The 25278-nt window shown below is 40.0% G+C and overlaps 1 protein-coding gene across 1 annotated transcript in view; it reads right to left on the reverse strand.

The window, feature by feature from the left end:
* Positions 1-24847, reverse strand: part of spegb (striated muscle enriched protein kinase b) — a 48121-nt gene extending 23274 nt beyond the window's left edge. Inside the window, exons 1-17 of the mRNA XM_034134632.1 lie at positions 23823-24847; positions 13485-13568; positions 12926-12992; positions 11275-12764; positions 10963-11106; positions 10666-10848; positions 9768-9934; positions 9467-9555; positions 7397-7572; positions 7016-7276; positions 6046-6204; positions 5676-5865; positions 5313-5542; positions 4735-4854; positions 4535-4639; positions 3755-3961; positions 3535-3658 (exon numbers count right to left, since the gene is read on the reverse strand). Coding sequence (XP_033990523.1) covers positions 3535-3658; positions 3755-3961; positions 4535-4639; positions 4735-4854; positions 5313-5542; positions 5676-5865; positions 6046-6204; positions 7016-7276; positions 7397-7572; positions 9467-9555; positions 9768-9934; positions 10666-10848; positions 10963-11106; positions 11275-12764; positions 12926-12992; positions 13485-13568; positions 23823-24240 — 4214 coding nt within the window. The 5' untranslated portion in view covers positions 24241-24847. The remainder of the gene's footprint in view (positions 1-3534; positions 3659-3754; positions 3962-4534; positions 4640-4734; positions 4855-5312; positions 5543-5675; positions 5866-6045; positions 6205-7015; positions 7277-7396; positions 7573-9466; positions 9556-9767; positions 9935-10665; positions 10849-10962; positions 11107-11274; positions 12765-12925; positions 12993-13484; positions 13569-23822) is intronic.
* Positions 24848-25278: the final 431 nt, after the last annotated feature.

Below are 25278 nucleotides of genomic sequence, written 5' to 3' on the forward strand. Positions count from 1 at the left end.
GTCATACTCCCAGACTATCCTTTCATGCACTCAGCCCACAAGTTGGAAGCCTTTCTACCAGATACCACCTGACTTGGTTTAACAAACTCATCATGTGATAACTACATGGATGTAACTATGAATACTTCATTTAAAGTGGACCTATCATGCTATATTTAAAGGAAACCTATCATGCTATATTTAAATGATATATCGTAGGGCCATACCTATATAAGGTATATTTATACGTTTCTGTTTTCAAAATACCAAACAGATCATGCATTTTAGCCATGCCTCATTTCGCTCTATGTGCTGTTTGCTGTCTACGGGTCTGATTCTGCTGACCACGCCCCCCTGCAGGAGAGGGGAGCCATGCTCTGATCAGCTGCTGGGCTGTCAGAAGAGGGGGAGAAAAAGAGATCTCCGTCCTCCGTGTTATATTATATAGAGTCGTTATTCATTTGTTTTAAAGCTCAATAAATAACAAAGAAGACCTTTGACCGGCACTTTTCTAATTTTGTCCGGAAGATTTAAACTTTAACGGACATCTTGACCGGCGAAAGTAACTGAAACTGAAACTCTGCCGCACGGTCCCCTCGTTCCTTGGAAGAGGCGGAGAGGTGGGTGTTTGTCACCTGCTGGTGGACTAACCGGAGAGAATTACAGTGCTTGCCTCGACGGGGAGGGATTGCATTGCAGCGGGAGCAAACGCTTGCCTCGGGGAGGGAGAAAGAAAGCCACAGCGGAGAATAAACAGAAGGGTAACCATGGTAACTATGGGTGGGAAGTCTTCTTCGCTGCTTTTGTGGCAGACTACAGCACCACTTACAGGCCTGGCATATGTACTACAGCATCTCCAGCGCTTTCGAGCGGCAATGGCCGGCCGTGGCCCAACCCCACATTCCCCTGATAGGTGGAGAGTTGGCCCAATAGCCGTAGCGCCACTTCTGTGACGACATAGAAGTGTTCAAATCTGGATCAGTCTGTATCAGATCTGTTGCAGCCCCTTTTTTAGAGATTTGGGTATGGAGGAAAATAGAGAGGGTTGTGTTTTCTGACACTTGGTGAGTTCCCTGGAACACCGGGGACACATATTAATGTATAAAAGACGTACAAAAGTGCATTTTGCATGATAGGTCCCCTTTAACAAATGGTTTGAGATTATTACGTTCCCTATTTAATATGTAATAAAAAATACATTTCTTTACTAGTTCTTTAAAGTAATTTTTATTTTGATTGCTTTTTTAATAAATGTTTTCAATTGGTAAATAAATCAATAAAAAGTCCTGAACACAAAACTGAAATCAGTGCAACAGGCAGTACTGAACACTGACCTTTATTACAAGTTTAAAATATAACATAATGTTTTATTGTGTTATGTTCACATTTCGCACCCTTTGGTAATGTTCGGGTCAAATTGACCCGGGACATATTTCAGGGTTTAAAAAAAATACAGAACTAAATTCAACATGCACAATTCCTTATATATATTGTCTTTAACTCATTCCCCAACAATATAAATTAAATATATGATTAGTTTTTGAAAATACTCTTTGCTAGATCAAATTTAACAATGGAAGTGTCCATCGTGTTTTGTGTTAAAAATGTAATTTATGTTAAAAAAAAATACACTGTAATAAAAACTAAGTTTACATTTTGCTCATGCTTTTCTAGGACAAATGTAAATGAAACATTTTTTCATTAATGTTTATTATTTTTAATCTGTCATATACTAATCAAAGCCCTGAAGGAAATAAAGCAATTTAACAGCAATTGAAACACAAGAACCACACATCCAAAAGTATTTGGCTGTGAAATATATAGAGATGATGAAACATCCATATAAATGACATAGAACAGATATAAACACAAAGCAAATAAAAACAATTAACAGTCACTATTCATAAAATACAGTATATCCGAAAAATATATTGATGAAGTGACGCTGCAGAACATCATGTGAGTCAATGGGCAAGTCCGTTTAGGAAACACATGATGTACAGAACTTCTTCGTGTGTATAGCACAGATGTAATTGTTGCAGTTGCTGCATGTAGTCTGTGTCTTGGAGTCTTCCAGTAGCTGGCTGTGGGGGTCTTCTTGCGGCTGGCTGTGGGGGTCCTTCAGCGGCTGACTGTGGGGGTCTTCCAGCAGCTGGCTCTGAGTCAAGTTGATCTTCCAATTCGCTGTCAAATTCTGAGTTTACCTCCACATTATCCTTATCTTCAGAAATGTCTTCCTGTTCCACTTCACCGTGTTCTTCTAATGCATTCCACTAACTCTCATCCATTAGCTCCAAGGCTCTCTGAGCAGAATATCTTTTGGCCATTTTGCTGGTAGATAATTGTAGTTCTGCACTATACACTGTAATGTGAGGTTATGTCTCTGTTTAGTCCCTCCTCCGGCGTGCAGGTGCGAGGGGGACAGTGCGAGAAAATGTAAAATGTTTATACATTTCTGGAAGATCTAAAATGTTTATAATGTTCTAGGATAGTTTTGTGTACACACTACAAAGGGTATAGATCAAGGGAAAACAGGATCAAACAGCTTCTCTATGCATACCATTTTGTGTGTGTGTGTGTGTGTGTGTGTGTGTGTGTGTGTGTGTGTGTGTGTGTGTGTGTGTGTGTGTGTGTGTGTGTGTGTGTGTGTGTGTGTGTGTGTGTGTGTGTGTGTGTGTGTGTGTGTGTGTGTGTGTGTGTGTGTCTTTAGTTTCTGTGTTTCTGTGTGTTTTTCTCTGTCTGTCTGTCCTGGTATTGTATCCGACCCGAACCTCTTATGAAGGACATAAATGCGGTTGGGCATTTTTTCATAAGTGGAAAAAAATAAAAACAATTCCACATGTCCTTCACAATAAATAAGCCCCGGCCATTGAGTTTCAGGTTGAACGAAAATATCCTTATATTTTTTTTTATTCATTGAAAATGGAAATCGGGTCAATTTGACCCGAACACCACACAAGGGTTAATCTTTTGACTGAAAGGAAATTCAACTTTGTAATCAGTAACATTTTGTTTAATATTTCAATTACATATTTTTACTCAGTAATGACGATATATGTTATTTTATATGTGTCCACATTATCAATACTGTCACTTGGATTGTCTATGTTGTAGTTCTATATATTATACTGTCATTCATGTTTTGTTGATCTGTGAAAACTGTAAAGCTCCCTGAGACAAATGTATTCTTTGTTATATTGGGCTATATAAATAAAGCTTCATCATTTAATTTTGATAGATTGCAATAACATTTATTTCCTAATTGAATTACATAACGCCATAACATGTAACTATGTTAGCCCCAAACTCTGTGGAAAACGACAAATACAACAGCATTCCAGTGTTTGTATACACCTGTGGGTATACCAGTTGAAGCCTTTTACAATTTGTATTTGATTTGTAATGTTAAAATCACATTTTAAATAAAACAATGCATGCATATAAATATATAAATTATTTATGGTGGAAAGAAATATCACAGGAAAATTGCATGCATGTAAAATAAATGTAAAATAATATATAATAGTAGAAACTTGACAAAAGAGACACTGATACCTCTTCCAGAGGACGGCAGCGTTGACATGATTGAGGGTCACAGTGATGGCGACCGACTGATTTTCCATCACATACACAATGTCTGGCTTATCAATGATCACTGGAGCCTCCTGGAGATAGGGGCCTAGAAGAGAACCAAAGTGTACAAACATATATTTAAAAAACGGTTTGAGCGCACTGATGAATGGATGGGTTCTCATAAAGAAATGAATGAGTGTACCTCGGTCCAGGAGCTGCACTGAGTCGGTGCTGGGGGAGGGCTTGCTGAAGGCTTTGGAGGTGATGGTCAGGACCCTGAAGGCGTAGCGCACCCCTTTGGAGAGGGTGCTAAGGATGTAGGTGGTCTCCTTCAGGCCAGAAGCTATGATGGTCCACTGGATGGAGCCCAGGGCTTGCTGTTGGATGGCATACATCAGGGAGATGGGATCTGTACAGAAAAACAGTTAGTCTTCTGAACCTTACCGAATGTTACATCTTTCACAATGTCTATGTTGTATATGCTTAACAACAGACTCTGTGACCTTCCAGTGTACTTCCCTCACATATAGATGTATGCATGTATGAAGGCTAAGAAAAAGCATCTTATAAAATAACTACAAATGTACGGGCTCTAGTGTGGTTTGCAGAGGTCCAAAGTAAACAATGGGATCAATAACACATTAAAACATGTCTTACCTGTGTCTGTTTTTAAAAGAGATGAACTGACCGTCTTCCTAGTATCTGGGCCCCTATTATCAAGCTTCAAATAGAATTATCAAGATGTGCCATTTCTTTTAGTTTTGTGAATAAACTGAAACGGAAAACGAGTTTGCAAAATGCAACAACACAGTGTTCACAACTACTCTGGTTCAATCCAACAACAACAAAACAATTGCGTGACCTAAACTCCCAAGGAAGCTAAAAACAAAATCCTTTTTTTCTATATTTATCATTGAAAAGAAATTAGAATTGACACATTTGATCTGATAAACAAAGAAATATGATCATCTTTCTTGCGTACCGATGGAAGGGTCCAGCCTCCTTGGTTTCTTCCAGCTTAAGGTGATGGTTTTCCCGGTGATGGACTCGATCACTGGGGTGCCATCCGGAGGGTCAGGGAGTATATCTGGAGATGATGACAGTGGAATTAGAAATGTTTCTGATCCGCCTTTGTCCGAAACAAATGTGCTTGTTCAAGTTGTTGGTTTGCATGAGAATCACCTGTGACATAGAGATGAGCGTAGCAGGTGGCCTTGCCGACTTTGTTAGAGATGACACTCTTGTAGACTCCGCCGTGGGCGTGGCACACGGAGCGGATGACCAGGCTGTGGACGTCACGAACTACAGGAGGGAAAGGAATTTATACGAAGTTGGTTATACTGGCCAGTTAGCATCTTTATCATCGTTTTTATATACAGTATTCAAATATATGTAATTCATTATAAATTCAATACAGTACATTTTCTATTTATTCTTATTGATCCCAAGATTATTTGTCTAAATTATGGTTAGTATAAGTCTGAATATTATACAGTTCATACTGACATAAACCTTTATTTTTATTTAATTACATTTATTTGAGAATGAAATGTAATATAATGTTATCAATATGTTAGCTAAAATTGTTACAGTTATAGTTTATTTTCATTCTTGCCGAAAACATTCTTGTAATAATAAGAAAGCTAAATATGAGGCATCTGAAATAGATTACCCAGAGTGCATTTGCTTTGTGAAGGCTTATGTACCCATTACAGGCCTGAGCATTGGCTGAATGTTAACCATTTTTTCAAATCACTTACACTGTGTCATCTTTCTGTCCTCGGTGCTCTCAATCCGTTTGCCGTTGTGAAACCAGACGATGGTGGGGTACGGCAAACCAGCCACTTTACATTTCAGCACCGCCTCCTTCCCCTCGATCACATCCAGGTCGTAAAGCGGTTTGATGAAGTCTGGCATCGTGAAACGCTCCACCTCATTCTCTGGGACCTCGGGCTCCTCCGGGATCGATGGCATCTTCTCCAGTTTAGCCCTAAAGGGAAGAGAGGATGAAATATCCCTCTTGTATACCTCAGTAATGTCTCTTACTGCATACAATAACATTTATAGACAAGTCAATGGAATACACAAGAGCTATGGCTCAGTATCCAAAGAATAACTCTTACATCTGTGAGGAGATAGCGGGCCGCGGTTCTTGTATGTAAAGTTCGGCTGAGCTCTCTGCCTCTCCGAGGTTGTTACGGGCTATGACGGTGTAAAAACCCTCATCCTCATTGGTCACATGAGAAATGAACAGAGAGTGGCGACCGCCTTCCTGAAGAATTCTAACGTCTTCACTCTCTGTCAGCGGATGGTCTGAAAAGAAGATAAGAGTCTGTATTAATACATCCCTTTAGATAGAAAGTGTGTTACAAATCACAAAATCAACAGAGGCAGAGATAATAAAGAAAAGGGTTGGAACAGATCATTTCATAAAGGCTGGGTTAAGATGATATGTGATACAGCTAGGTGCATAACTTATGAAGTGCATCGTACCAAAGTGGCTCCAGATGACCTTAGGAGGCGGCGTCCCGCTGACTTTGCAGTCAAATCGAGCGTTACGCCCCTCAATCACTTCCAGAACGTCCAGCTTACGGGTGAAGAGAGGCTCAATCGAAGGGATGACTTTGAGTTTGCCACATGAAGTCACTTCCTCTGGAGAGTAGTAATGTCAATTCAGAAGAAGCAAAAGAGACAAACTAAAGTTAGTTAATGCAGGTGGTAAGAAAGCAAGGCAATTACATAATTTTTGTTCAAAAAACTTCAATATAATGGAGAAATATCTACACACTTTATAAGTATCATGTATACCTATAACCCTATTTAATCCTTTTGAACAATTAACCAAAACCATTAAAGTCAGTTTCTATTCTAGAGATACATATAATTGGTTAAATGAGATAATGAAAGTCAAAATAGGTTGGTGCAGGAATGAGTCCTAAAACCTGTAAATCAGTTGACAATTTACACCATTCGTTTCCCTTAAAGTCAATGGTTTCTTTAACGCATTTGAGGTTTAATGCGTAAATAAGATCTGTGGTTAACACAAGCTTGAGAGATTTTCACGTTTTGTGCTACAACATAAAATATGTCAATAAACACAAAAGTAAACGTCATCATGCAGAACATTAGCTTCCTTTAGCTAAGCGGTAGTGATGTAAAGTCAGGCAACCATGATGTGGTTAGTAAATAGCCTAACGTTAGCTTTTTAATGCTGACAATTGCATTAATTCATTCTCAAATCCAATGGAAAAAACCCATTGGCTTTTGCAGAGGGACTCCTTGCGATGCAAAAATCCGGGCCTGCATACAAAAATGCGTCATTACTGCACTAATTAATTATGGATTTAGTTTGAGTAATCGGTTAGTAAAATCTTACTAAACTTTGATTTGAATTGTTGATGAGAAATCGTCTTTTTTTCTTTTTCTCATTAGAGATATTGTGAAATGTATTCCTGACACCTACCTTTAGCGGTGCTGAGTTTGCACATGTATGTGCCGCTGTCGTCCTCGTGTACGGAGTTGAGCAGCAGCCGGCACTTTCTTCCATCAAAGTGCATCTTACAGTTGAGCAATGCGGGCTGGATCAGTTTCCCGTCGGAGAGCCAGTCCACGTCAGTGTCCTTGGGTCCGATGACATGACACTCGAACAGAACCGTCTCCCCGGCCTTGGCAGTGATGTCTCTGACCGGGCGGATGACAGCCAAGCCTGGCTCAACTGGTGGAGCTGGGAGCAAATACAGGACATTTTCTAAAGAGTGCTGTTTGGTGATACCTGAATTGTGTCACTGGTTATGATTGTTTTGTACGTTCTGAATAATTCCTGGACTTTTGAAAAGAAGCGTACCTTTTACCTCGAGCCTTCCTTCACACTGCTTCGTCCCATACTCATTAATGATCTTACAGGTGTAAATCCCAGAGTCCGATTTCACAGCCGACTTGATGGTCATCTCGAAATTGCCGTCTTCTGTCTCTCGTACAATGTGGCGTGGGCCTGTTTTTACTGTGACTCTGTCCCTCAGCCTACAAAAGAGTTGAAATAGGGGAACAATGGCTGCTTTGTTTTAAAACAAGAGATGAATCACGCATAAACCACTCAGAGCTTTTTTTAAACTTAATTTATATAATGAAAGATGACCAAGCACATGCTTATTTAACAACATGCTCTCTTCTGGCTGGTATGAAGGGGGTGGGGTTGGGGGTGGGATACATTATCCTGCCAACAATATGCTTAGCAGGTTCTTTTTTTGCTATTGTCTCGAGAGAGTCATGACTAACTCCAATGACAGAACCTGCCTGTGTGGTCCAGCCTATTCTTGTCTGCTATATTAAAGCTACAATTGAAAAGATCTCTGCTTCTTCTCTAGTGATAGAGCAGTGTACTTTTTGGGATCTCACTTCCCAGAAATTGGCGATGGTAATTTTACCTGGGACTGTCGCCACACACAAACCTGCTTAGTAATACTGCTAATGCTTTCTTCCTTTGGCCGTAGGCTCTATCAACATTGGGCTTCCTAATCCAGCAATAGATGGTGATTTAACAGACATTTATTCAAATTAACATTGTGTAAGCATCTCCTCATATCACTTGTATGATGTCTGCGAATGACCTCAAATGTGTGAGCCCAGTTTGTCAGCTTGTCTCTCCTATGAATGCTGCTACTTTTCATATTTAATTCATTCCATTAGTGAGAACAATTCAATATTAAATACTTATATCATAGGCATTATAAATACCTTTTTTTCCCCCCGAATTCAATTCTCAGTGTGGGAAGCACTGTTTGTCAGACCCAGTGTAAGCCCTGTTAATGATAAGGCAACAGGGGACAACTTCTCAGCAAAATGGAGAAAAGTAGCAAGCTGTGCCCAATAGATAATCAAGACTGATCATGATCATTTTCATTCCACACTAAAGACTGTCCACTAGTGAATATTTACAGCAGCAGAATGGTGTATGTGGGATTACCTTAAAATCAACACCTATACGAATGAGAGAGCACCTGTTTAACAGAGTGGCTTATTGATGTGTTTTGAATTGTTTCTTAACAACTACAAAGCTTTATGGCACAGAGGAATAAGATATATGAGGCTTGGGTCTCTTCATGGGATTTGTTGACAATAATACAAATATAGAAGTAATGCCGGATGCTGCCCTATAGCGGCTAGGGCTGCTCGATTATGGCAAAAATCATAATCTCGATTATTTGGGTCAATAATTGATATCACAATTATTAAAAACGATTATCCATTTACTTTGAAAACATCCATTTATTGAAAAAAAAAATGTGAACAGTATGTTTTTAACAGTTGATTACCCTGAACTTTAAGTATAATTCAACTGAAAAACCAAAAAATAAATTAAAATAAAATAAATAATCGTTTTATTTCGATTATGTTGTTTTCGTTGCAAGCCAAACTCGTAATTGCAATTAAAATACGATTAATTGAGCAGCCCTAATAGCGGCAGCAATAAAGTACCACTGGCTGAATGAACACATAAGGAAGCATCCTACAAACACTAAAGGACAGCCATTGTAAGGAAGTGCAATCCCCCTTGTTTCTTTTTTGGATGCCCTAAGCATTGCATGTGCAGTCTAGATAGTTGTCTAGGAGCTTATTAGTTTAACAAGACATTTGTGTTTCTGTGCACTGTGCAGCTCCACTGACTGCAAATGGAGAAAGTGTGTTGTTATTCTTCCCTTTTTCCTATTAGGACTCTCTCTGTCAGCCTTGAGAGTGTGAGGCAATAAACATGAATCTTCCACTTCCTTTATAACTGATGCAATAAAGCAGCATGCCCGAGAACAAACTATGCACTCCAGCAGGCTTGCTCGGGGGTTTATGATACAGACGAAGTCTTTTCTGTTTCCCATGCAAGCAATGTGATGAAGTAGTTGGATGAAGGAGGGGCACCTACCAATAGAGCATGGGTTTGGGTTGTCCACTCATTCGGACAGACATGGTGACTTCCTGTCCTTCAATGACAGCTTGATCACTCATCGTTACCTGTTGGACATGTAATGCAAGTTAGAAGGTGAAAGATGCTTTCTACCTGAACATTTTATGAAATTTGAGTGTCAAATTTCATCCCTTGATATGTTGCACCATACCATCAAAATGCAGTTGAGTACATATAAATGCAAAAAATATAAAAGTAATAAGCTAAAAGGTAAGGTCAATTTTAATATTGAATCAGACTGAGCTCTGTGCAGTCTCACCAGGAATGCAGGGGGTTTCCTGAATCGTGTGTCAATAGTTTTCCTGAGCTCTGGCCCTCCAAAATCCATGCCTTCCTCCAGGGGACTGAGATACTCCTCATCAGATGTGATAGGGCTGCTGATATCCCGAGGCAAGCCCAGGTTGCCCCTTGGCTCCTGTGCAGACTCTGTAAAAGCAACAACATTATTTATCATGTTGTTGTGTTTTTCTTATCTATCGGCTTTTTTCAGTTAAACTTTATTTTTGGTGACTGAGCACGGCGTAATGGAAAAACAGTTCAATGACTTTATCCATTAAAGAAAACAAAGCGGTCTTTAAAAAGTAACTAAAGTCTGAGCTGTCAAATGTGATCTTCAAACAATAGTGGATTCACAGTGGGTGGAGCCAGCAAGCTTCAGTGGGCAATTTATAGGTTCAGTTTTGCCTCTGAGTTGCTATGGTAACTATAAGTGAGGTTGTTCAGCTGGAATATATGGCACAGGCATTTTGCTCAGTGAGATAATGACGAGGGAGCAGGAGAGAAATCATCTGAAACACAATGCATTGTCAGGAAGATACCACCAACATGTTTTGTTAAGATCAAGAATTCAAAATTATTATAAGGTTAAGTACACTTTTTTTTTATGTAGGGTATTTTAAAATGTCCTTATGGGGGGGGAAAGTGTTTGATTCCATTTTGGCTGTAATACAAATGATCAGTTTATGATAACAACTGATTTCATCCAAGTGGCGTGGGCAGACATCAGTGTTGATAATAAAACAATAAAAAACATGTCATTATTTTAGTTACATGAAAATGATAATTTTGACAAACCAAGCAAAATAAAAATAAACCACCTTATAACAGTACTGTGTATAGGGACCTACGTTTCCTCTGATATCCCAGTCGTAACGTACCTGCTTTGATTAGAAGGACGGCGCTGCTGGTCGCTCTGCCCGTCTGATTAACAGCAGTCACACAGTACTTCCCACCATCACTCATTTGAGCTGATTTGATGAGCAGAGTATGTCTTTCCCCCTCCACTTTTACCATGTAATTTGCAATGCCGGTGATTTCCGTATTCTCTTTCGTCCAGGTAACTTCAGAGAGAACAGAGAACAGAAATAAAGCTATTTGTGTGCTGATTGCCTAAATGAATAAAAAAAAAATCTATGAGGTTATTTTTAATTGTTTAAACACGAACGCAACAGTACCTTCAGGAATTGGGGTGCCAGCAATGATGCATCTTAATAGCACATCTGCACCAGCAGATGCTACAGTGTCCTGCAGGGGAAACTCAAATACGGGGGCCTCCATTGGGTCTTCTTCAGCAGACACGTAAGAATCATCTGAAGAGTCTGTTAAATAAAGACAATCCAGGAGTCATTTCATTCCCTGTGATCAAATCAGAGGAAATTCCCCTCTGGTAAGGAATGAGTTATTGGTTGATTAAACATGAAAAGCAAGCACACTGGATCTTCACACTACAACAGACAGCCAAATGAAAGAAGCTCAACAAATCTGACCTAACTCTGGAGACAAGGGTCGAGTGCGACGGTTCTTCCCTTTGGTCTTCTTCTGTCGTCCCTCTTTGCCACTAGCAGTGATCTGCTGAGGCTCACTTGTCTTCACAGGAACATCCACCTCCATCTTTTCATCTTCAACAATAATGGCGGGGATTCGCATCTTTATGGCAGTTTTAGCTGGATCCACTTCCATTCTGTTCTCCGTTGGAGTAACTGGGGACATCCTCGGGGGTTTCAAAGGAGGTTGAGGAGAGAGCTCTTCCACAATGTCGACTATTTTTTGCACCAGTGGGCTTTCAGGTCTGTTGTCAATTCTTCTCAATGCGACCTCAATTGGCGTCTTTCTCCCTGAAGTCTCATCTTTTTGAGACCCGAGAGATTCTTGGAAGAGCGGGGATTCTTGCAATCGAGATACTCTTTGTACGAGTGGACTAGGTGGCCTTCGTTCAACCTTGCGAAACGGCGACTCTGCCCTTTGTTGATGATATAATGATGGTGACGATGATCTCTGAACTATTTCCGTTACTGGACTGACTCTACTTAATTCTCTGACTGATCGTTGTCCTGGTAAGTCAGATAACTGCATGGACTCTGGGGTGCCTGCAACTTCTCCAAATCTACTGATGGTTACAGAAGTTGAACCTGTTCTTGCTATCTTTTGTTGTTGCTGAATTGGTTGAGAACTGTGTTCCTTCTCTTTCTGTTCCTTTGCCCACTGGGCACGCTCCCTTTCTTGGAGCTTCTGAAGGACTTGTGGTGGAATAGGTTCGATTTTCCTGAACGGCTGGCGCTGTTTGCTCTTTAGGGTGAGCTGTTCAGTTGAAAACGACTTCTTCATATGAGGTCTACCTACTAGTTTCTTAATGCGCTGGAGCTCCTCAGTGAACTTGTTCTCAATGTCTTGAACTTTTTGGGTGATGCGAGGTTTGTCCTCGAGGGAAGCAGCTCTCTGTCTAAACATAGATCTCCGCTCAGCGGCATCCTCTTTCAAAGCCTCCCTCAGATCTTCCCTTGAACTTTCTCTAGAGATACCCAATCGACTTCCCCCATCATCTGAATCTACAGATCCCGCGCGATTGAAGCCTGCCCAGGATCCTGCAGAGATCGAACCCTCTGGAATATCAAGGCTTCTTCTCCGCTCTTCTAAACCACGGACCTTCTCAAAAACCTTTGAGCTCGCCCTCGTAAGCTTTGGGGACGGTCTGAGATTAAACTCTTTCCTGGAGTACTCGCTCAGTGGAGTCTGAGATCGTGACTCATGGGGGTTACTCTGAGACAGAGATCTTGGTTGCTTGACTTTTTCTTCAAACTCCCCGGGAACTGTGTCTTGGTAATCAGTTGGCAAAGTAGCTTTCTTCCGCAAGTTGACAGGTGTAGTTGAACCAGAGCGACTTGGCATTGGAGAGGTGGAGGGACGTTTGATGAGTCTTGGCGATGGGGGTGGGAGGGCTTGTGGGGGAGATTCTCTTGAAAAATGCTCTGATTGGCTCCTGAAATAGAGGATTTGAAGCAAAATCTGTTGGAATCGGTAGTTTGTTACTTGTTCACTATCTGCTGATTATTGTATTTTAGTATGGAATTTTTGTCCAATTATACAATCAGCACATTGACGTCGTTGAAAATGACTATTTTATTTGCATGTCTTTCTTGCCTGGTTGTGTTAGAGTGATCCTCATGTCCATGTGTTCTACTGTCATCTTCTGCACATGTGTCCATCACTGCATTTCATGTAAAGAGGAAACATTAAAGCAATCAGGTTCTTGCATTAAGTACGAAACAAGGCACATCTTTTTTCAGCCAAAGCACAATTTAACTGACTGTACATTACTAACCCAGCACCAAATGCAGACAGACAAACCTAGTATGGTAAACACATTGGAGTAATTAGCAGCCAAAGAGCCAGTATTTCCATAATAAGGCAAAAAAGGAGAGTGAATTAATTAAATGAATGAAATACATACAAATACCATTACAGGTAAATGTGAATAATATAACATCTTTATCATAAACACTTAATAGAGTGATAGTCACTGTTTGCAGCCCACACGTGGCCAGGTAACCCTAACCCTAATCCCTAACCCCCTTACATCTCAGGATTCTCATTAATGTCTATAAATGTTGAACTATTGTAGCATTAATGGTCATTAGTAAAACAGAAAGTAAATCCATAAATCTAAAGTATTAATTGCATCTTAAAACATGGTGGATACCTTTATGCACAGCCTGGTCCTCAACATCCCAACTATCTTCTTTGGTCTCGTATTGGTCACCTTCATCCTCTGTTGTTTCAGAATCTGAAAAATATAGAAGAAAATCATAAGAAATCTATTCTCCCAAGATTATATTTTGACTGGAGAAAGGTTTGAAGATGACTATTTGTTTCCCCGTCACTAGTAGAAACCCAGGAGTCCATATCTGCAGAAAGGGAGCAAGCATGCTGTTACCATGGGAACCAATACACTACATTATCCTTCTCACTTTACTCTTTATTAGTGTTTGGTGAAAGGAAATTGAAAAATCCCACAGCATATTCATGTTGAAGGTGATGTTTCAATACAGCAATATCTTTATAACACAATCAGCTATGAAAAAAAACCACTTAAGTTTTCTGTTGCATTGGACCTCATCTATATTTGAATATGTCATTGGACTTAAAACGCTGTTTCCCGCAGGGTCTCATTATCACAGCTAAGCTAAATGTACTCAGTTTGTTGCAGCTGAATAGTTGCTGAGTCTTTATTATTCATAATTTTCTCATCAGCATCTGCAAGTTAAATTGAAGGAAGGGAATATAACACTGCACATAGAAGCAACACCATTAAAGAGACAATCCTTATTTACATTTCATCCCCTAAACATTGATACAAATTGAGTGAAAATGCAGTCATTGGTAGAACTTAAATAGAAAAGCCTTATTGAGTCATTGGCATCCCAGCAGCTCTCATGAGGTATTTGCTCAGTAGGTGGACTTATTTATAAAAACAGCAGCTATGTGTTGTTCCCTTGCAGTAAGAGAACACATACTGTTGGCCATATAAACACGGTATTGTATAACCAAAAACGATAAATTCACAAATAAGTGTTTTCAACACAATTGTTTTCCCAGAATTACCCAAAATATCAACAAAGCTTTATTCATGGGCATCAGCAGATTTTATCCAAGTCTCACATTCGTTTCCAATATCCATTACAGTAACCAGTTCTATATCAGAAACGTCATAAAATGTCTAATGATGAAACAGCGATTCTAATAGCAAGCCATTTGTTAGTTTGATTATAAAAATAGGATGTGAAAACCAAAAATGGTCCTGTCAGTTAGCAAGGAAAAGTGTCTGTCTTCACTCTGCCTTGATTAAGTACACAAATTGTAGCCATGCTGGTGTTGCTTGAGGGATGTCCCACCAATTCAGTCCAAACTGAAAGAAAAAAAAGAATACATGGAATCATTCAGGATGTGTCTTACTTTGGGGTTCCATGAGGTTTCATTAAAGAGCCAGGTCAAGTCTCCACACATCAAATGAAATATCTAAACAACAACAAGGTGGATGGCATTATATTTGATACAGACATTAATTGTTCCCAGACCATGTATTCTAATGACTTAAGTGTAGCAATAAAAGAAACAAAAACATCAATGGACCCGAAACGGCAAAGAAGGTAGCACAAACTGATGTAAACAAATGAGGTTAAAATGTTAACATAGGTTCAGGAGCATGGCCACGCCTAAAACTCCGCCTCAAACCACGGCCACCCCTATTTATATCCGGCAAAACTTCCGGCCACTGCTTGTCTCCATCCTTTCAACCCACCCTTCCTCTCCCTTTCTACCTATACAGTTCCCCTTCCGTCTCATACCGAGCAATACATCCATCCATCCCTTCTTCCCTCCCTCCCCTCAACATCCCTACATCCCTCATCCCTACATCCCTTCATCCCTACATCCCTCATCCCTACATCCCTTCATCCCTACATCCCTCATCCCTACATCCCTCATCCCTACATCCCTTCATCCCTACATCCCTCATCCCTTCATCCCTCCATCCCTCCATCCCTCATCCTTCATCCCTACATCCCTTCATCCCTACATCCCTCATCCCTACATCCCTCATCCCTACATCCCTCATCCCTCATCCCTTCATCCCTCATCCCTACATCCCTTCATCCCTAAATCCCTTCATCCCTCATCCCTACATCCCTCATCCCTACATCCCTCATCCCTCCATCCCTACATCCCTCATCCCTTCATCCCTCATCCCTACATCCCTCCATCCCTCATCCCTTCATCCCTTCATCCCAACATCCTCTGCCCATCACCATTTATATTTAAACGGTGCATATTTTTATACTGTGTATACTAACATTCAATTCCAGGTATAGTCTGGGGGCCCGTAATCAGCCCACGCAGATCATGCCGGAGACGGAACCCCCACTCTGAGTCTCCCACTGCACGGACCATAGCTCGTCCTCCCAGATCATCCCTTCACCCCCCTCATATCATTCACATGTTACTTCAATAAACTTACAAACATCACACTGTTTTGGCGTGGTTCCTGCTAATGAAAGAGGTTTCAAAATAATGAACATTTGTCATCGCAAAAGATTATGAAAGAAAATGCATTTAACACACACATAAGGTTTTTGTGAGACACTGAATACAATGCAAAACCTTTAGCAGCGGCAGAAATTCGATTGACTAATAACATTTTTCCTTACACAAACCCTAGTATCTTCCTTTGGGATTCTGGTTTTCACATTGTCTGAGAAGCAGTGCACAATTAACTTCGTTAACATATTAGAGAGACTCTTTTCAATAATAGTGAAATGTGTTTATTAGTTTTTAATTACTGAACAGAAAATGTTTTTGAGTAGTAAGCAAGTTCCAGAAGAAGAGACATCATCACACAGCTCAATTAGTTATTGGCTTGACAGGTGTATGACGGCAGCACATGGGGTATTAGTGTATACATCCCACAATAATCCCAGGGAAGTATGGTTCATAAAACGTTCATTGGAATCCCTGCAGAAAGCCACATAGCTCAAGTGAAATCCCCCAAAAGGAGCTTTATACTTTGTTGAGTACCACTTCAATGTCTTAATAATGGTAATAGTTGTATAACTTGCATTTGTTTGAAGTAAGTTCAAGGCTGGAGCATTGTGCTGAGCTTGGTGATTTCTAATTATATTTTCTTCTGGCCAAGGTGATTATATTCCACTGTAACATTGGTATATTTGTTGTCTTTTGATTAAAGCTGTACAGAGAAGCTTCATCTCCTATTAACATTGTCATTGTATCTGATATTGTCAGTTGAGAAAACATTGAGCGGTCAGTTCAGCAGTAATGCTAATAAAATGGTCCACATTCCACAAAATATTTGACTGTATTGTTGTTCTACATATAGTAAATGGTTGAATCAGTTGATAATAAACAGTAAGATGATCGACAAAGACAACATTAAATAGCACTTGCCTGATCTTTTCTTTGGTCTGGATTTTTTTTCATGGTCACTGTTGGTATGTCCTCAAAAGGTATTTTTTGTCTCGGCTTACATTCGGCAGCAGGGTATTCCCCGAGATACGCTGGGGGTTCCGAGCCATTACTACACGCCTAAATCAGGACGTTTTCTATCAAAACGCCAGCTACTAATATCTGACTCGTAGGAAACAGCTCCAACTTGTTATATACTGTAACGTGCAAGTAAAAGCTTCTCAATCAAATGCAAAGGGAAATGGAAAAAGGCACTTTGGTCCATTATATAACAAGTTGCACCTCAGAGTGGCAGCACTTCTTCAAAAAGAATCCGTTTCTGAAAAGCACGGAGCATAGATCTCCATCCGCAGGTAGAAATGTCTGTTGAATGCATATCATCCACTCTGAGGGAGCCCCCCCCTGTCCACACAATAGCCAGCGACAGTGTAAGCATCTTCCCCCGCTGTGTTCCACCCCACAGGCAGTGCACACCGATAGGCAGAAAAACCAGTGGGAGTGATCCAGCCCTCTAGAGATCACTGCTCTACAGCATTGGTTGACATTTTTCATTTTTCCCTTCCTCCCCATGTGTCTGTGTCTTATTCTTCAACTGGTCTAACGAGCCGATGTTGTGTTGTCGGCAAGAGAAAGGGGGGGAAATCGCTGCAACAGCTAAAGGGACCTCCTCGCTGCTCTCTGCATCACTCAAACACTGTTAGCTCTCACAGCAAATGTGTGAGCTGGCTGCTTAGACACAAAGCAATCATATGTCCAAAGGACGTGATGGATTTAATTGCTCTACTCACTGCGCTACACAAAAAGATAATAGATACATGACAATATCAACTGCTGCTTCTGTTTGATACATTTGGTGTAATACATTTTCAATTTTCTAACATGCTACAGTTTGAATGACTCAATATCTAAGGATTCTTTCTCCTGAGAAAAGGAAAAGGCTTACACATATTATCACCGCACCGAATATAAGCCAGTACACTATATACATACGCTTGGAAATGGCCTTTCAATTCACTTAGCAGCACACTGTGCTCATGACAAAATGTCAAAGCTAGCATGCTGACTGTTTTATCAAACACTGTACCTAGGTACATTCACATTTTTTTAATAAACCTAAAGATCTTTGTAAAACATAATGGTACATTCATAATAACTCACAGTTAAAAAGTGAGGGTTACAGCCGCAAAATGTTGTGTTATCACTTTTATAATTCCAAATACAGGCTTAATTCTATAAAAGTTATCTTATCTTAATTACATGATTTGTGATTATGTTATAAAGGACTATGGAGAGGGCTGTTTCTTTCCTTGGTAGCTGTACTTAACTTATATGTGAATTGACATTATTTTACCCAACTGGAGATGTCATGATTCTCTAAATTTAGTATGCATTTAAATTGATATTGGTTTTTAACGGTGGCAAAATAAGTTACGTTTCCCCTCTAAACTGGGAGCATGCCGACCGCCATCTACAGTAGGTAATACATTAACTATGGATAAGTACTCCAATAAAGTTAAACTAATTACAGTTGGTTATATTGGTTATTTCATTTTGATAAATGGGCAGTGAATTTATACTACATACAGAAACTGATTATAGGTTCTCAACAAAAAATGATTAGCATTCAAAAAAGGTAAAAAATATTCCTTAAAGGAAACCTATCATGCTATATTTAAATGATATATTGTAGGGCCATACCTATATAAGGTATATTTATACGTTTCTGTTTTCAAAATACCAAACAGATCATGCATTTTAGCCATGCATTTCGCTCTATGTGTTGTTTGCTGTCTACGGGTCTGATTTTGTGAGCTGCAGCTGACCACGCCCCCCTGCAGGAGAGGGGAGCCGCTCTGATCAGCTGCTGGGCTGTCAGAAGAGGGGGAGAAAAAGAGATCTCCGTCCTCCGTGTTTTATTATAGCCTATATAGAGTCGTTATTCATTTGTTTTAAAGCTCAATAAATAACAAAGAAGACCTTTGACCGGCACTTTTCTAATTTTGTCCGGAAGATTTAAACTTTAACGGACATCTTGACCGGCGAAAGTAACTGAAACTGAAACTCTGCCGCACGGTCCCCTCGTTCCTTGGAAGAGGCGGAGAGGTGGGTGTTTGTCATCTGCTGGTGGACTAACCGGAGAGAATTACAGTGCTTGCCTCGACGGGGAGGGATTGCATTGAATTAAAGCAGCGGGAGCAAACGCTTGCCTCGGGGAGGGAGAAGAAAAGCCACAGTGGAGAATAAACAGAAGGGTAACCATGGTAACCATGGTAACCAAGTCTTCTTCGCTGCTTTTGTGGCAGACTACAGCGCCACTTACAGGCCTGGCATATGTACTACAGCATCTCCAGCGCTTTCGAGCGGCAATGGCCGGCCGTGGCCCAACCCCACATTCCCCTGATAGGTGGAGAGTTGGCCCAATAGCCGTAGCGCCACTTTCCTGACGTCAGTAAAGTGTTCAAATCTGGATCAGTTTTTATCAGATCCGTTGCAGCCCCTTTTTTAGAGATTTGGGTATGGAGGAAAATAGAGAGGGTTGTGTTTTCTGACACTTGGCGAGTTCCCTGGAACACCGGGGACACATATTCATGTATAAAAGACAGATAGGTCCCCTTTAAGCTCTCCTTATATAGCTGATTTGGCAAACCGAACATTCTGCAATTTGCTGCAATGTTTAGCTATTGTTCACCCTTAAATTGTACAATTGTTTTCAAAGTATTTTCCCTAATCTAGTCCTTAATTCAGATTGCTGTGATTATGACAAAAGAGCCTGCTACTAAACTCTAACAGACTCCATAATCACCTTCTTACACAATAAACAACGTTCATTTGTTGATCTTCTATTATCAATTCTAACTTCCTATTAAAGCAACATGGGCGGCAGGGGATTTCCACAGCAGCTACACCTGCTCAAACACATTAATGGTCCAGGAGGAGGACAACATGGTGAGGAAACTATCTGAACATACTGGAAAGGTGCCATGGTCATGCTTAGTTGTGACATCTCCAGTTCCCTGTATTAGATCTCTCAAAAGAGTATCTTACCTACAAGCTTTAAATCTGCATTGGTAACTTTATTACAAAAACACTATCATATTTGCTTAGACTGTCACTATATCCCGAAGTGCATTAGACAGAATCTGGTGGGGAAACCAAGTTCACCTCTCCCCCCGCCCCCCCCCCTCAGAGCTCCTAATGACATTCACAAGATTCCAGCACGCCAGCAGGAAATCCACCAATCAGAGCAGAGGAGTCTCTATCGCAGTGTCATCCCTTCTCGTGAACTCCCATCAAACTGCCAAAATATATATCATAATTACGGTTCTGCAATCACTATTTCTTACGTCCGAAACATATTTTAGTGTACTGTTTAGTTGTTAAATGAGAAATGTTGTGACGCAGTCGCCATGTTCAAAACAGTCGAGCCAAAACAAGCCCCGCCCACTGGGTGGAGCAAACTTATCCAGGTATTCTTTTTGGTTTTAGGGCCTCAAATTTAGTTTTAGTTCCCTTTCTTTAAACTGAATTTAAAATGTAGATTGATTATGTTTATTTAATTTTAGCTTTGATTTCATTATTTTAACTTTTCCATTTTCCTTTTTTTTTTGTCTTCATAATCAGCTGAGCGCACATCAAAAGCAGAACTGTAAGCCTATAGAGACATTATTCGGTGAAAACAATACAGATCGTCAAAGATGCACGACTTTCGAAATATGGGAGACTTATTTATGCTCCTGCGTTTTTAGTCGATGTTCTGGATTCGGAATCAGCTCTTTTGACTGATCAGTGGAGGGAAAAATAGTCATAGAGGGCCGGGGCTAAAATTAGCAGTGATGTCTTCCTGTGTAATAGGAGAGACGTTGGCCTGCTAACATCACAAAAATCTAAGGCCTGGCACATTCCGCTGTATAAATAACTATGGAGAGTTGGTGGACGAGGGGGGGCGGTACAGAGGGACATTTTCAAAGAGGGAGAGAGAGAGAAAGGGTTCAAGCAGTTTCAGAGAGTGATGGGACAGCTGGAGATACTAACATGGCAAAGCAGCAGAGAGCTGAATCAAACTGAAGGTTAAAATGGAGAACCAAAGGAAAACTTGTTTTCTAGCCACGTCTAGAGAATATGATATGAAGATTATCACTACTGAATACTAGGAATACTGTCGGGCTGCCACTGCTTCTGAATTCCCTATAATATAACCTGTGTTGCTAAAAATCGGTCTAGTTGTAGATAACTTTGCATCTACCACAAGTAGGGCTTCATAGTTAAACAAGTTTTGATCAAAATCACATTATTGACTAGTGCAACATCCAAATCGTAGTGAGCGCAACATTGAGTAAAGGCCAACATTTTAAAATATTTCAAATAAGCATTGTGTTGCTGCAGAGAAACTGGCCTATAAACGGTATTCTACAGACTGAATGAAAAGCCTTGTTTTTGTACGTTCCAAAAAATAATCACAAGATAAGGTGAATGTTTCAAAATGATCAGTCACTCCATTGCTAAACATATTGCAATTACAATATCACTCAAAATAATGTATTACAGGAAGTCGTAACACAGAGCCATGGAAATCTTTGTTGCTTGGTTTTTTGGAATGTCTTCAGTGAACTGTGTAAATATGATTACTGCCATCATACAGTATCACACGGTTGTGGTGAAATAGCTCTTTCATCTTACTTCTCTATTTTATGTATTTCAAAATATAGGGGCTCACCTAATGGGACGCACGCAATAATAGTATATATGAAACAGTGATGGTGTGTAAACAACACATTTCTGCCATAAAATATTTGAAATTGTGGATCAAGGGTGAAAGTAAATGTTGTCAAACTCAAGATAGATACTAACCAATGAATGACTATTCGCTAAAAGAAACTGGTATTATTTTATTATTAAAATGATAGGCTGCTTCATTTTCTAATATGCAATATTCTGAAAAAAAAGTTTTTTAAAAAGTATTTTACAAGAAAATAACTCAATTACTTTCCCAAGACCCACCCTGAAATGGCATCTTTTTTGTAAACTAAGCAAGTCGTTCATGTGGCAGTACTGAATTGATGGTGCATTGTTGGTGTGGACTCTATCCAAGCATCCCATATTCATACTGTTAAGAAAATGTAACACACTGTGGTTTCTCGCTGCCCACACTAAAAGGAATCCTTGTCATCACGTTGCCCAGTCTGCAGTCATCACCACTTTTTTATCACCAATTTCTTCTCCTGAGCTTGCACTAAGCAGATATCAATATGTACGCAGCCAGTCCTTTATTCTACGTCAGAGAAAGCAGAAACTTTACTCGTGTTAAACTGCATTCAGCAGTGAAGAGTCTTTACATATCCTCTCTCAGCAAGAAAAGGCTGTTTTAAATTGAAGAGTGAGTTTCCTCTACGCATTCACACTGCGGAACAATGACAGACTACTTGAGCTGATATATGAGAGGATATTTGTGGAGCTGGTATTGTCATTTTTCAAAGCAACCGAGTTGGCAAAACGCTCTCAGGTGAGCAGAATTTAGATCAGTGCTGGAGATCACAAGATGCTGTTGATCATAGTGGACGTTTTTTTTAACCGAGCTACAGAGGCCTTCGGAGCTCCCTTGAGTAATGGGACTGTAATACACTCAAAATCTCCCTTTGGCCGAATTTGCAGTGCATGTGTTAAAAAATGATTTATCAGCGTCTCTGCATGGTGGAAGTATAATAAATGTTCTGCTCAAAATGTTATTCGAAACTCAGTTTTATAATTCAAACTTCAGAATATATTCTATATTATCACTTGGATATCTAATAGTGTCCCGTATATACTTTGTTTATTATAATGATTGAAATACAAACAATTAATTAGGAATCTTATAGGCCTCCTCTGTGTCACTTGTGTGTTACAACAACCATCTTTCTATCCTCTGCACGATGGAAATAACAATCATTGACTCATTTTGGATAAATACCTGACCCTATTCAACTATCAATTTGTTCAGTATATGGTTATCCATTCACCAAACTGTATAAGACACCAGTTATTCAACTATAGTTTCTTGCTGATAGTGATGTCTCTGTATAATACCAGTTTACCTATGCTTGTAGCTTTTGTCCACATTTTCAGATGTTTTAGGACAACTAAATCTAGCCTCTTTATTTGTATATGTGAATTAAATTAAACAAATGTATAAAAGAAAAAAATAGTAATATACATTTCATATAGAGCAGTTGTATCTAAAAACAATGTACATTCTTATACACTTTGTTTTGAAGCATTCAAACAAATACAATTCTGTCTGTGAATCCAATCAAATGTGTTTTTCCAAATAACTTGGGGGGAAAGGTTTTGCATTAGCTGGCAAGTACCGCAACAATTAAAGAAACAATTTAGCCCATTAACAAACTAAATAAAAACTGAAAGTATACTTTTTTATTTTATGTACAAATTGCACCTAGGGGTCTTTTTTTTCCTATGTTTATCAAAATATTGTATCCTATTTGTTTATATTATTATTTGTTTTTGTAAAATTGAGCAACTGTCTGAAATACAATCGCTCCCGGAGTAAAAAGTATTCTGATGATTTGTATCGTTAAATATGATAGCATTAACATAGGTCTCAGTAGTAGCTTGTATCCTGGTTGGGATCAGAAGAAAACACTTCATGTCCAGCAAATGGAGCAGGAAGCTACAAATGACTTTGGAATGCTGGGTAATTTTCATGGAAGTTAAAACAAAATATGTTGTAGTTAAAACCTCATTGTTAGCTTTAAAATGACATTACTTATATTCTTAAATACATGGAACAATGCAGTAGATCATATCAGTTATATCAGAGGCTATCTACATTATTCTGAAGGAGGAACTGTTTTCTAGTCAAATCCATTTACTTGCCAAATTTCTGAATACATTAAGTATAATATATTTAATTTCATGATAAAATATAGCAAGTGTCACAAAACCCAATTTCCCCCAGGATAAATAAAGTATTCTGATTAAGCTTCATTAGTTCCTTACACTAATTCATTTAAAACCGAATAACATTTTAAAATAAGTGTGAAGTGTTGAGTGTGTTCAGCAGTATTACCTTCCCCCAGATCCAGGACAGCCAGTACAGCGCTGCTCCGTGCCTCTCCCACGTGATTATTGGCGATGCAGGTGTAGAGGCCTGCATCACTTGGTTTGCAATCCCTAATCCAGAGGCCTCCGTACTCCTGGTTCTCCATGTTGAGGAGTTCATCATTGTGGTACCAGTACAGGGATGGCTGGGGGTCTCCGGCCACAGTCACCTTCATACGGATGTCGCAGCCCGTCCCCACAGCGGCGTTCCTCATTTTGCGTGCAAAAACAGGTGGAGTTTGGTTGGGATAGCCGAGTCCTCGAGGGTCCGGGATAACTTGCACTGGGCCCGCTTTGGACCGCTTTGGTGGGATGATGGGGCTCGGGGGTGTAGCAGCTTTATCTTCCCCCTTTTTCAGGGTCATTTGCACCTCAGCTTTCCTCATGGTTGAACTTATTGGGTAGACCCTACAATGGAATCTTTTACTGTGTATATCGGGCTACTGTCCCTGTTCAGAATTTGTTTTAGAACTCTAAACCAAAATCAATTGAGGACAGTGAGTCTATGAGAAGGCTTCACATATAACTTAGTTAACAAAATGATCACATTTTAAAATGTAAGATAACTTTCTTTTACTTGGAAAACCGAATTACAATATATTGAAACATATCTCTTCAAATCTTTGTTCTCTAACCTCAGTTTTCAAAAGAAGAAAAATAAATAAGTGATTACCAAGTAATTAAGCAGATAGAGACTGCTGCCACTCTTCTGTCCTGAGGTATTTTTAGGGCAAGACCCACTGGATCATGTTGCATTAACAGCTCCCTTGCCTTGACTCTTCTCTTGGAAGTGACGGCCTTCCTTTTTCCGATGTTCTTTGACTTTTCAGCCTTTTAAAACCATTTCCCATCAGCGTGTCATTTCTCCTCAGAACAAGGTGATTCTTCAGCGAGTTTTCTCTTAATTCCCAGCAGCTTTGAACTCTGTTTTTGCTTGTCTTCTGTTTGAATGCAAGCATCAAGTCCCATCCAGCAAGTTGCACAGCACCCCCCTCCTTGTCCAATGAGCTAAACCACCCCACTCATGATCTCCCCCTACCACTGCCAGTCAGTCCGAAGGGGGAAATGACAGTCACAGCCGAGCAAGCCGTACAATGACAGCTGCATGGTGGTCGGTCTGCCCACTCACTGTGAGGCTCCCGCCCCCTTGTCATTTTTAGCCAACCTGAGGTCAGTAGAACATGTGAGATGGTGCAACACTTGGCACAGAGGAGAGGCTGGTTGGTCTGGGACAGATATTTAATTTGTAGGTCAAATGTAGGGGCTGACCATGGCCTCCCAATTTTGTTGAGGTGGTCAGATATCATGAAAAACGAAAATATTATCACTGCATCAACATTGCAAGCTGGCAGCTGCGGCCCTATCATAGATATTAAAATGTTCTTCTAAGGTTACCAGCACACATGATGCAGTAGACGTCAGAG

Source organism: Trematomus bernacchii, unplaced genomic scaffold (genome assembly GCF_902827165.1).
Source record: "Trematomus bernacchii unplaced genomic scaffold, fTreBer1.1, whole genome shotgun sequence".
Taxonomy (NCBI): domain Eukaryota; kingdom Metazoa; phylum Chordata; class Actinopteri; order Perciformes; family Nototheniidae; genus Trematomus; species Trematomus bernacchii.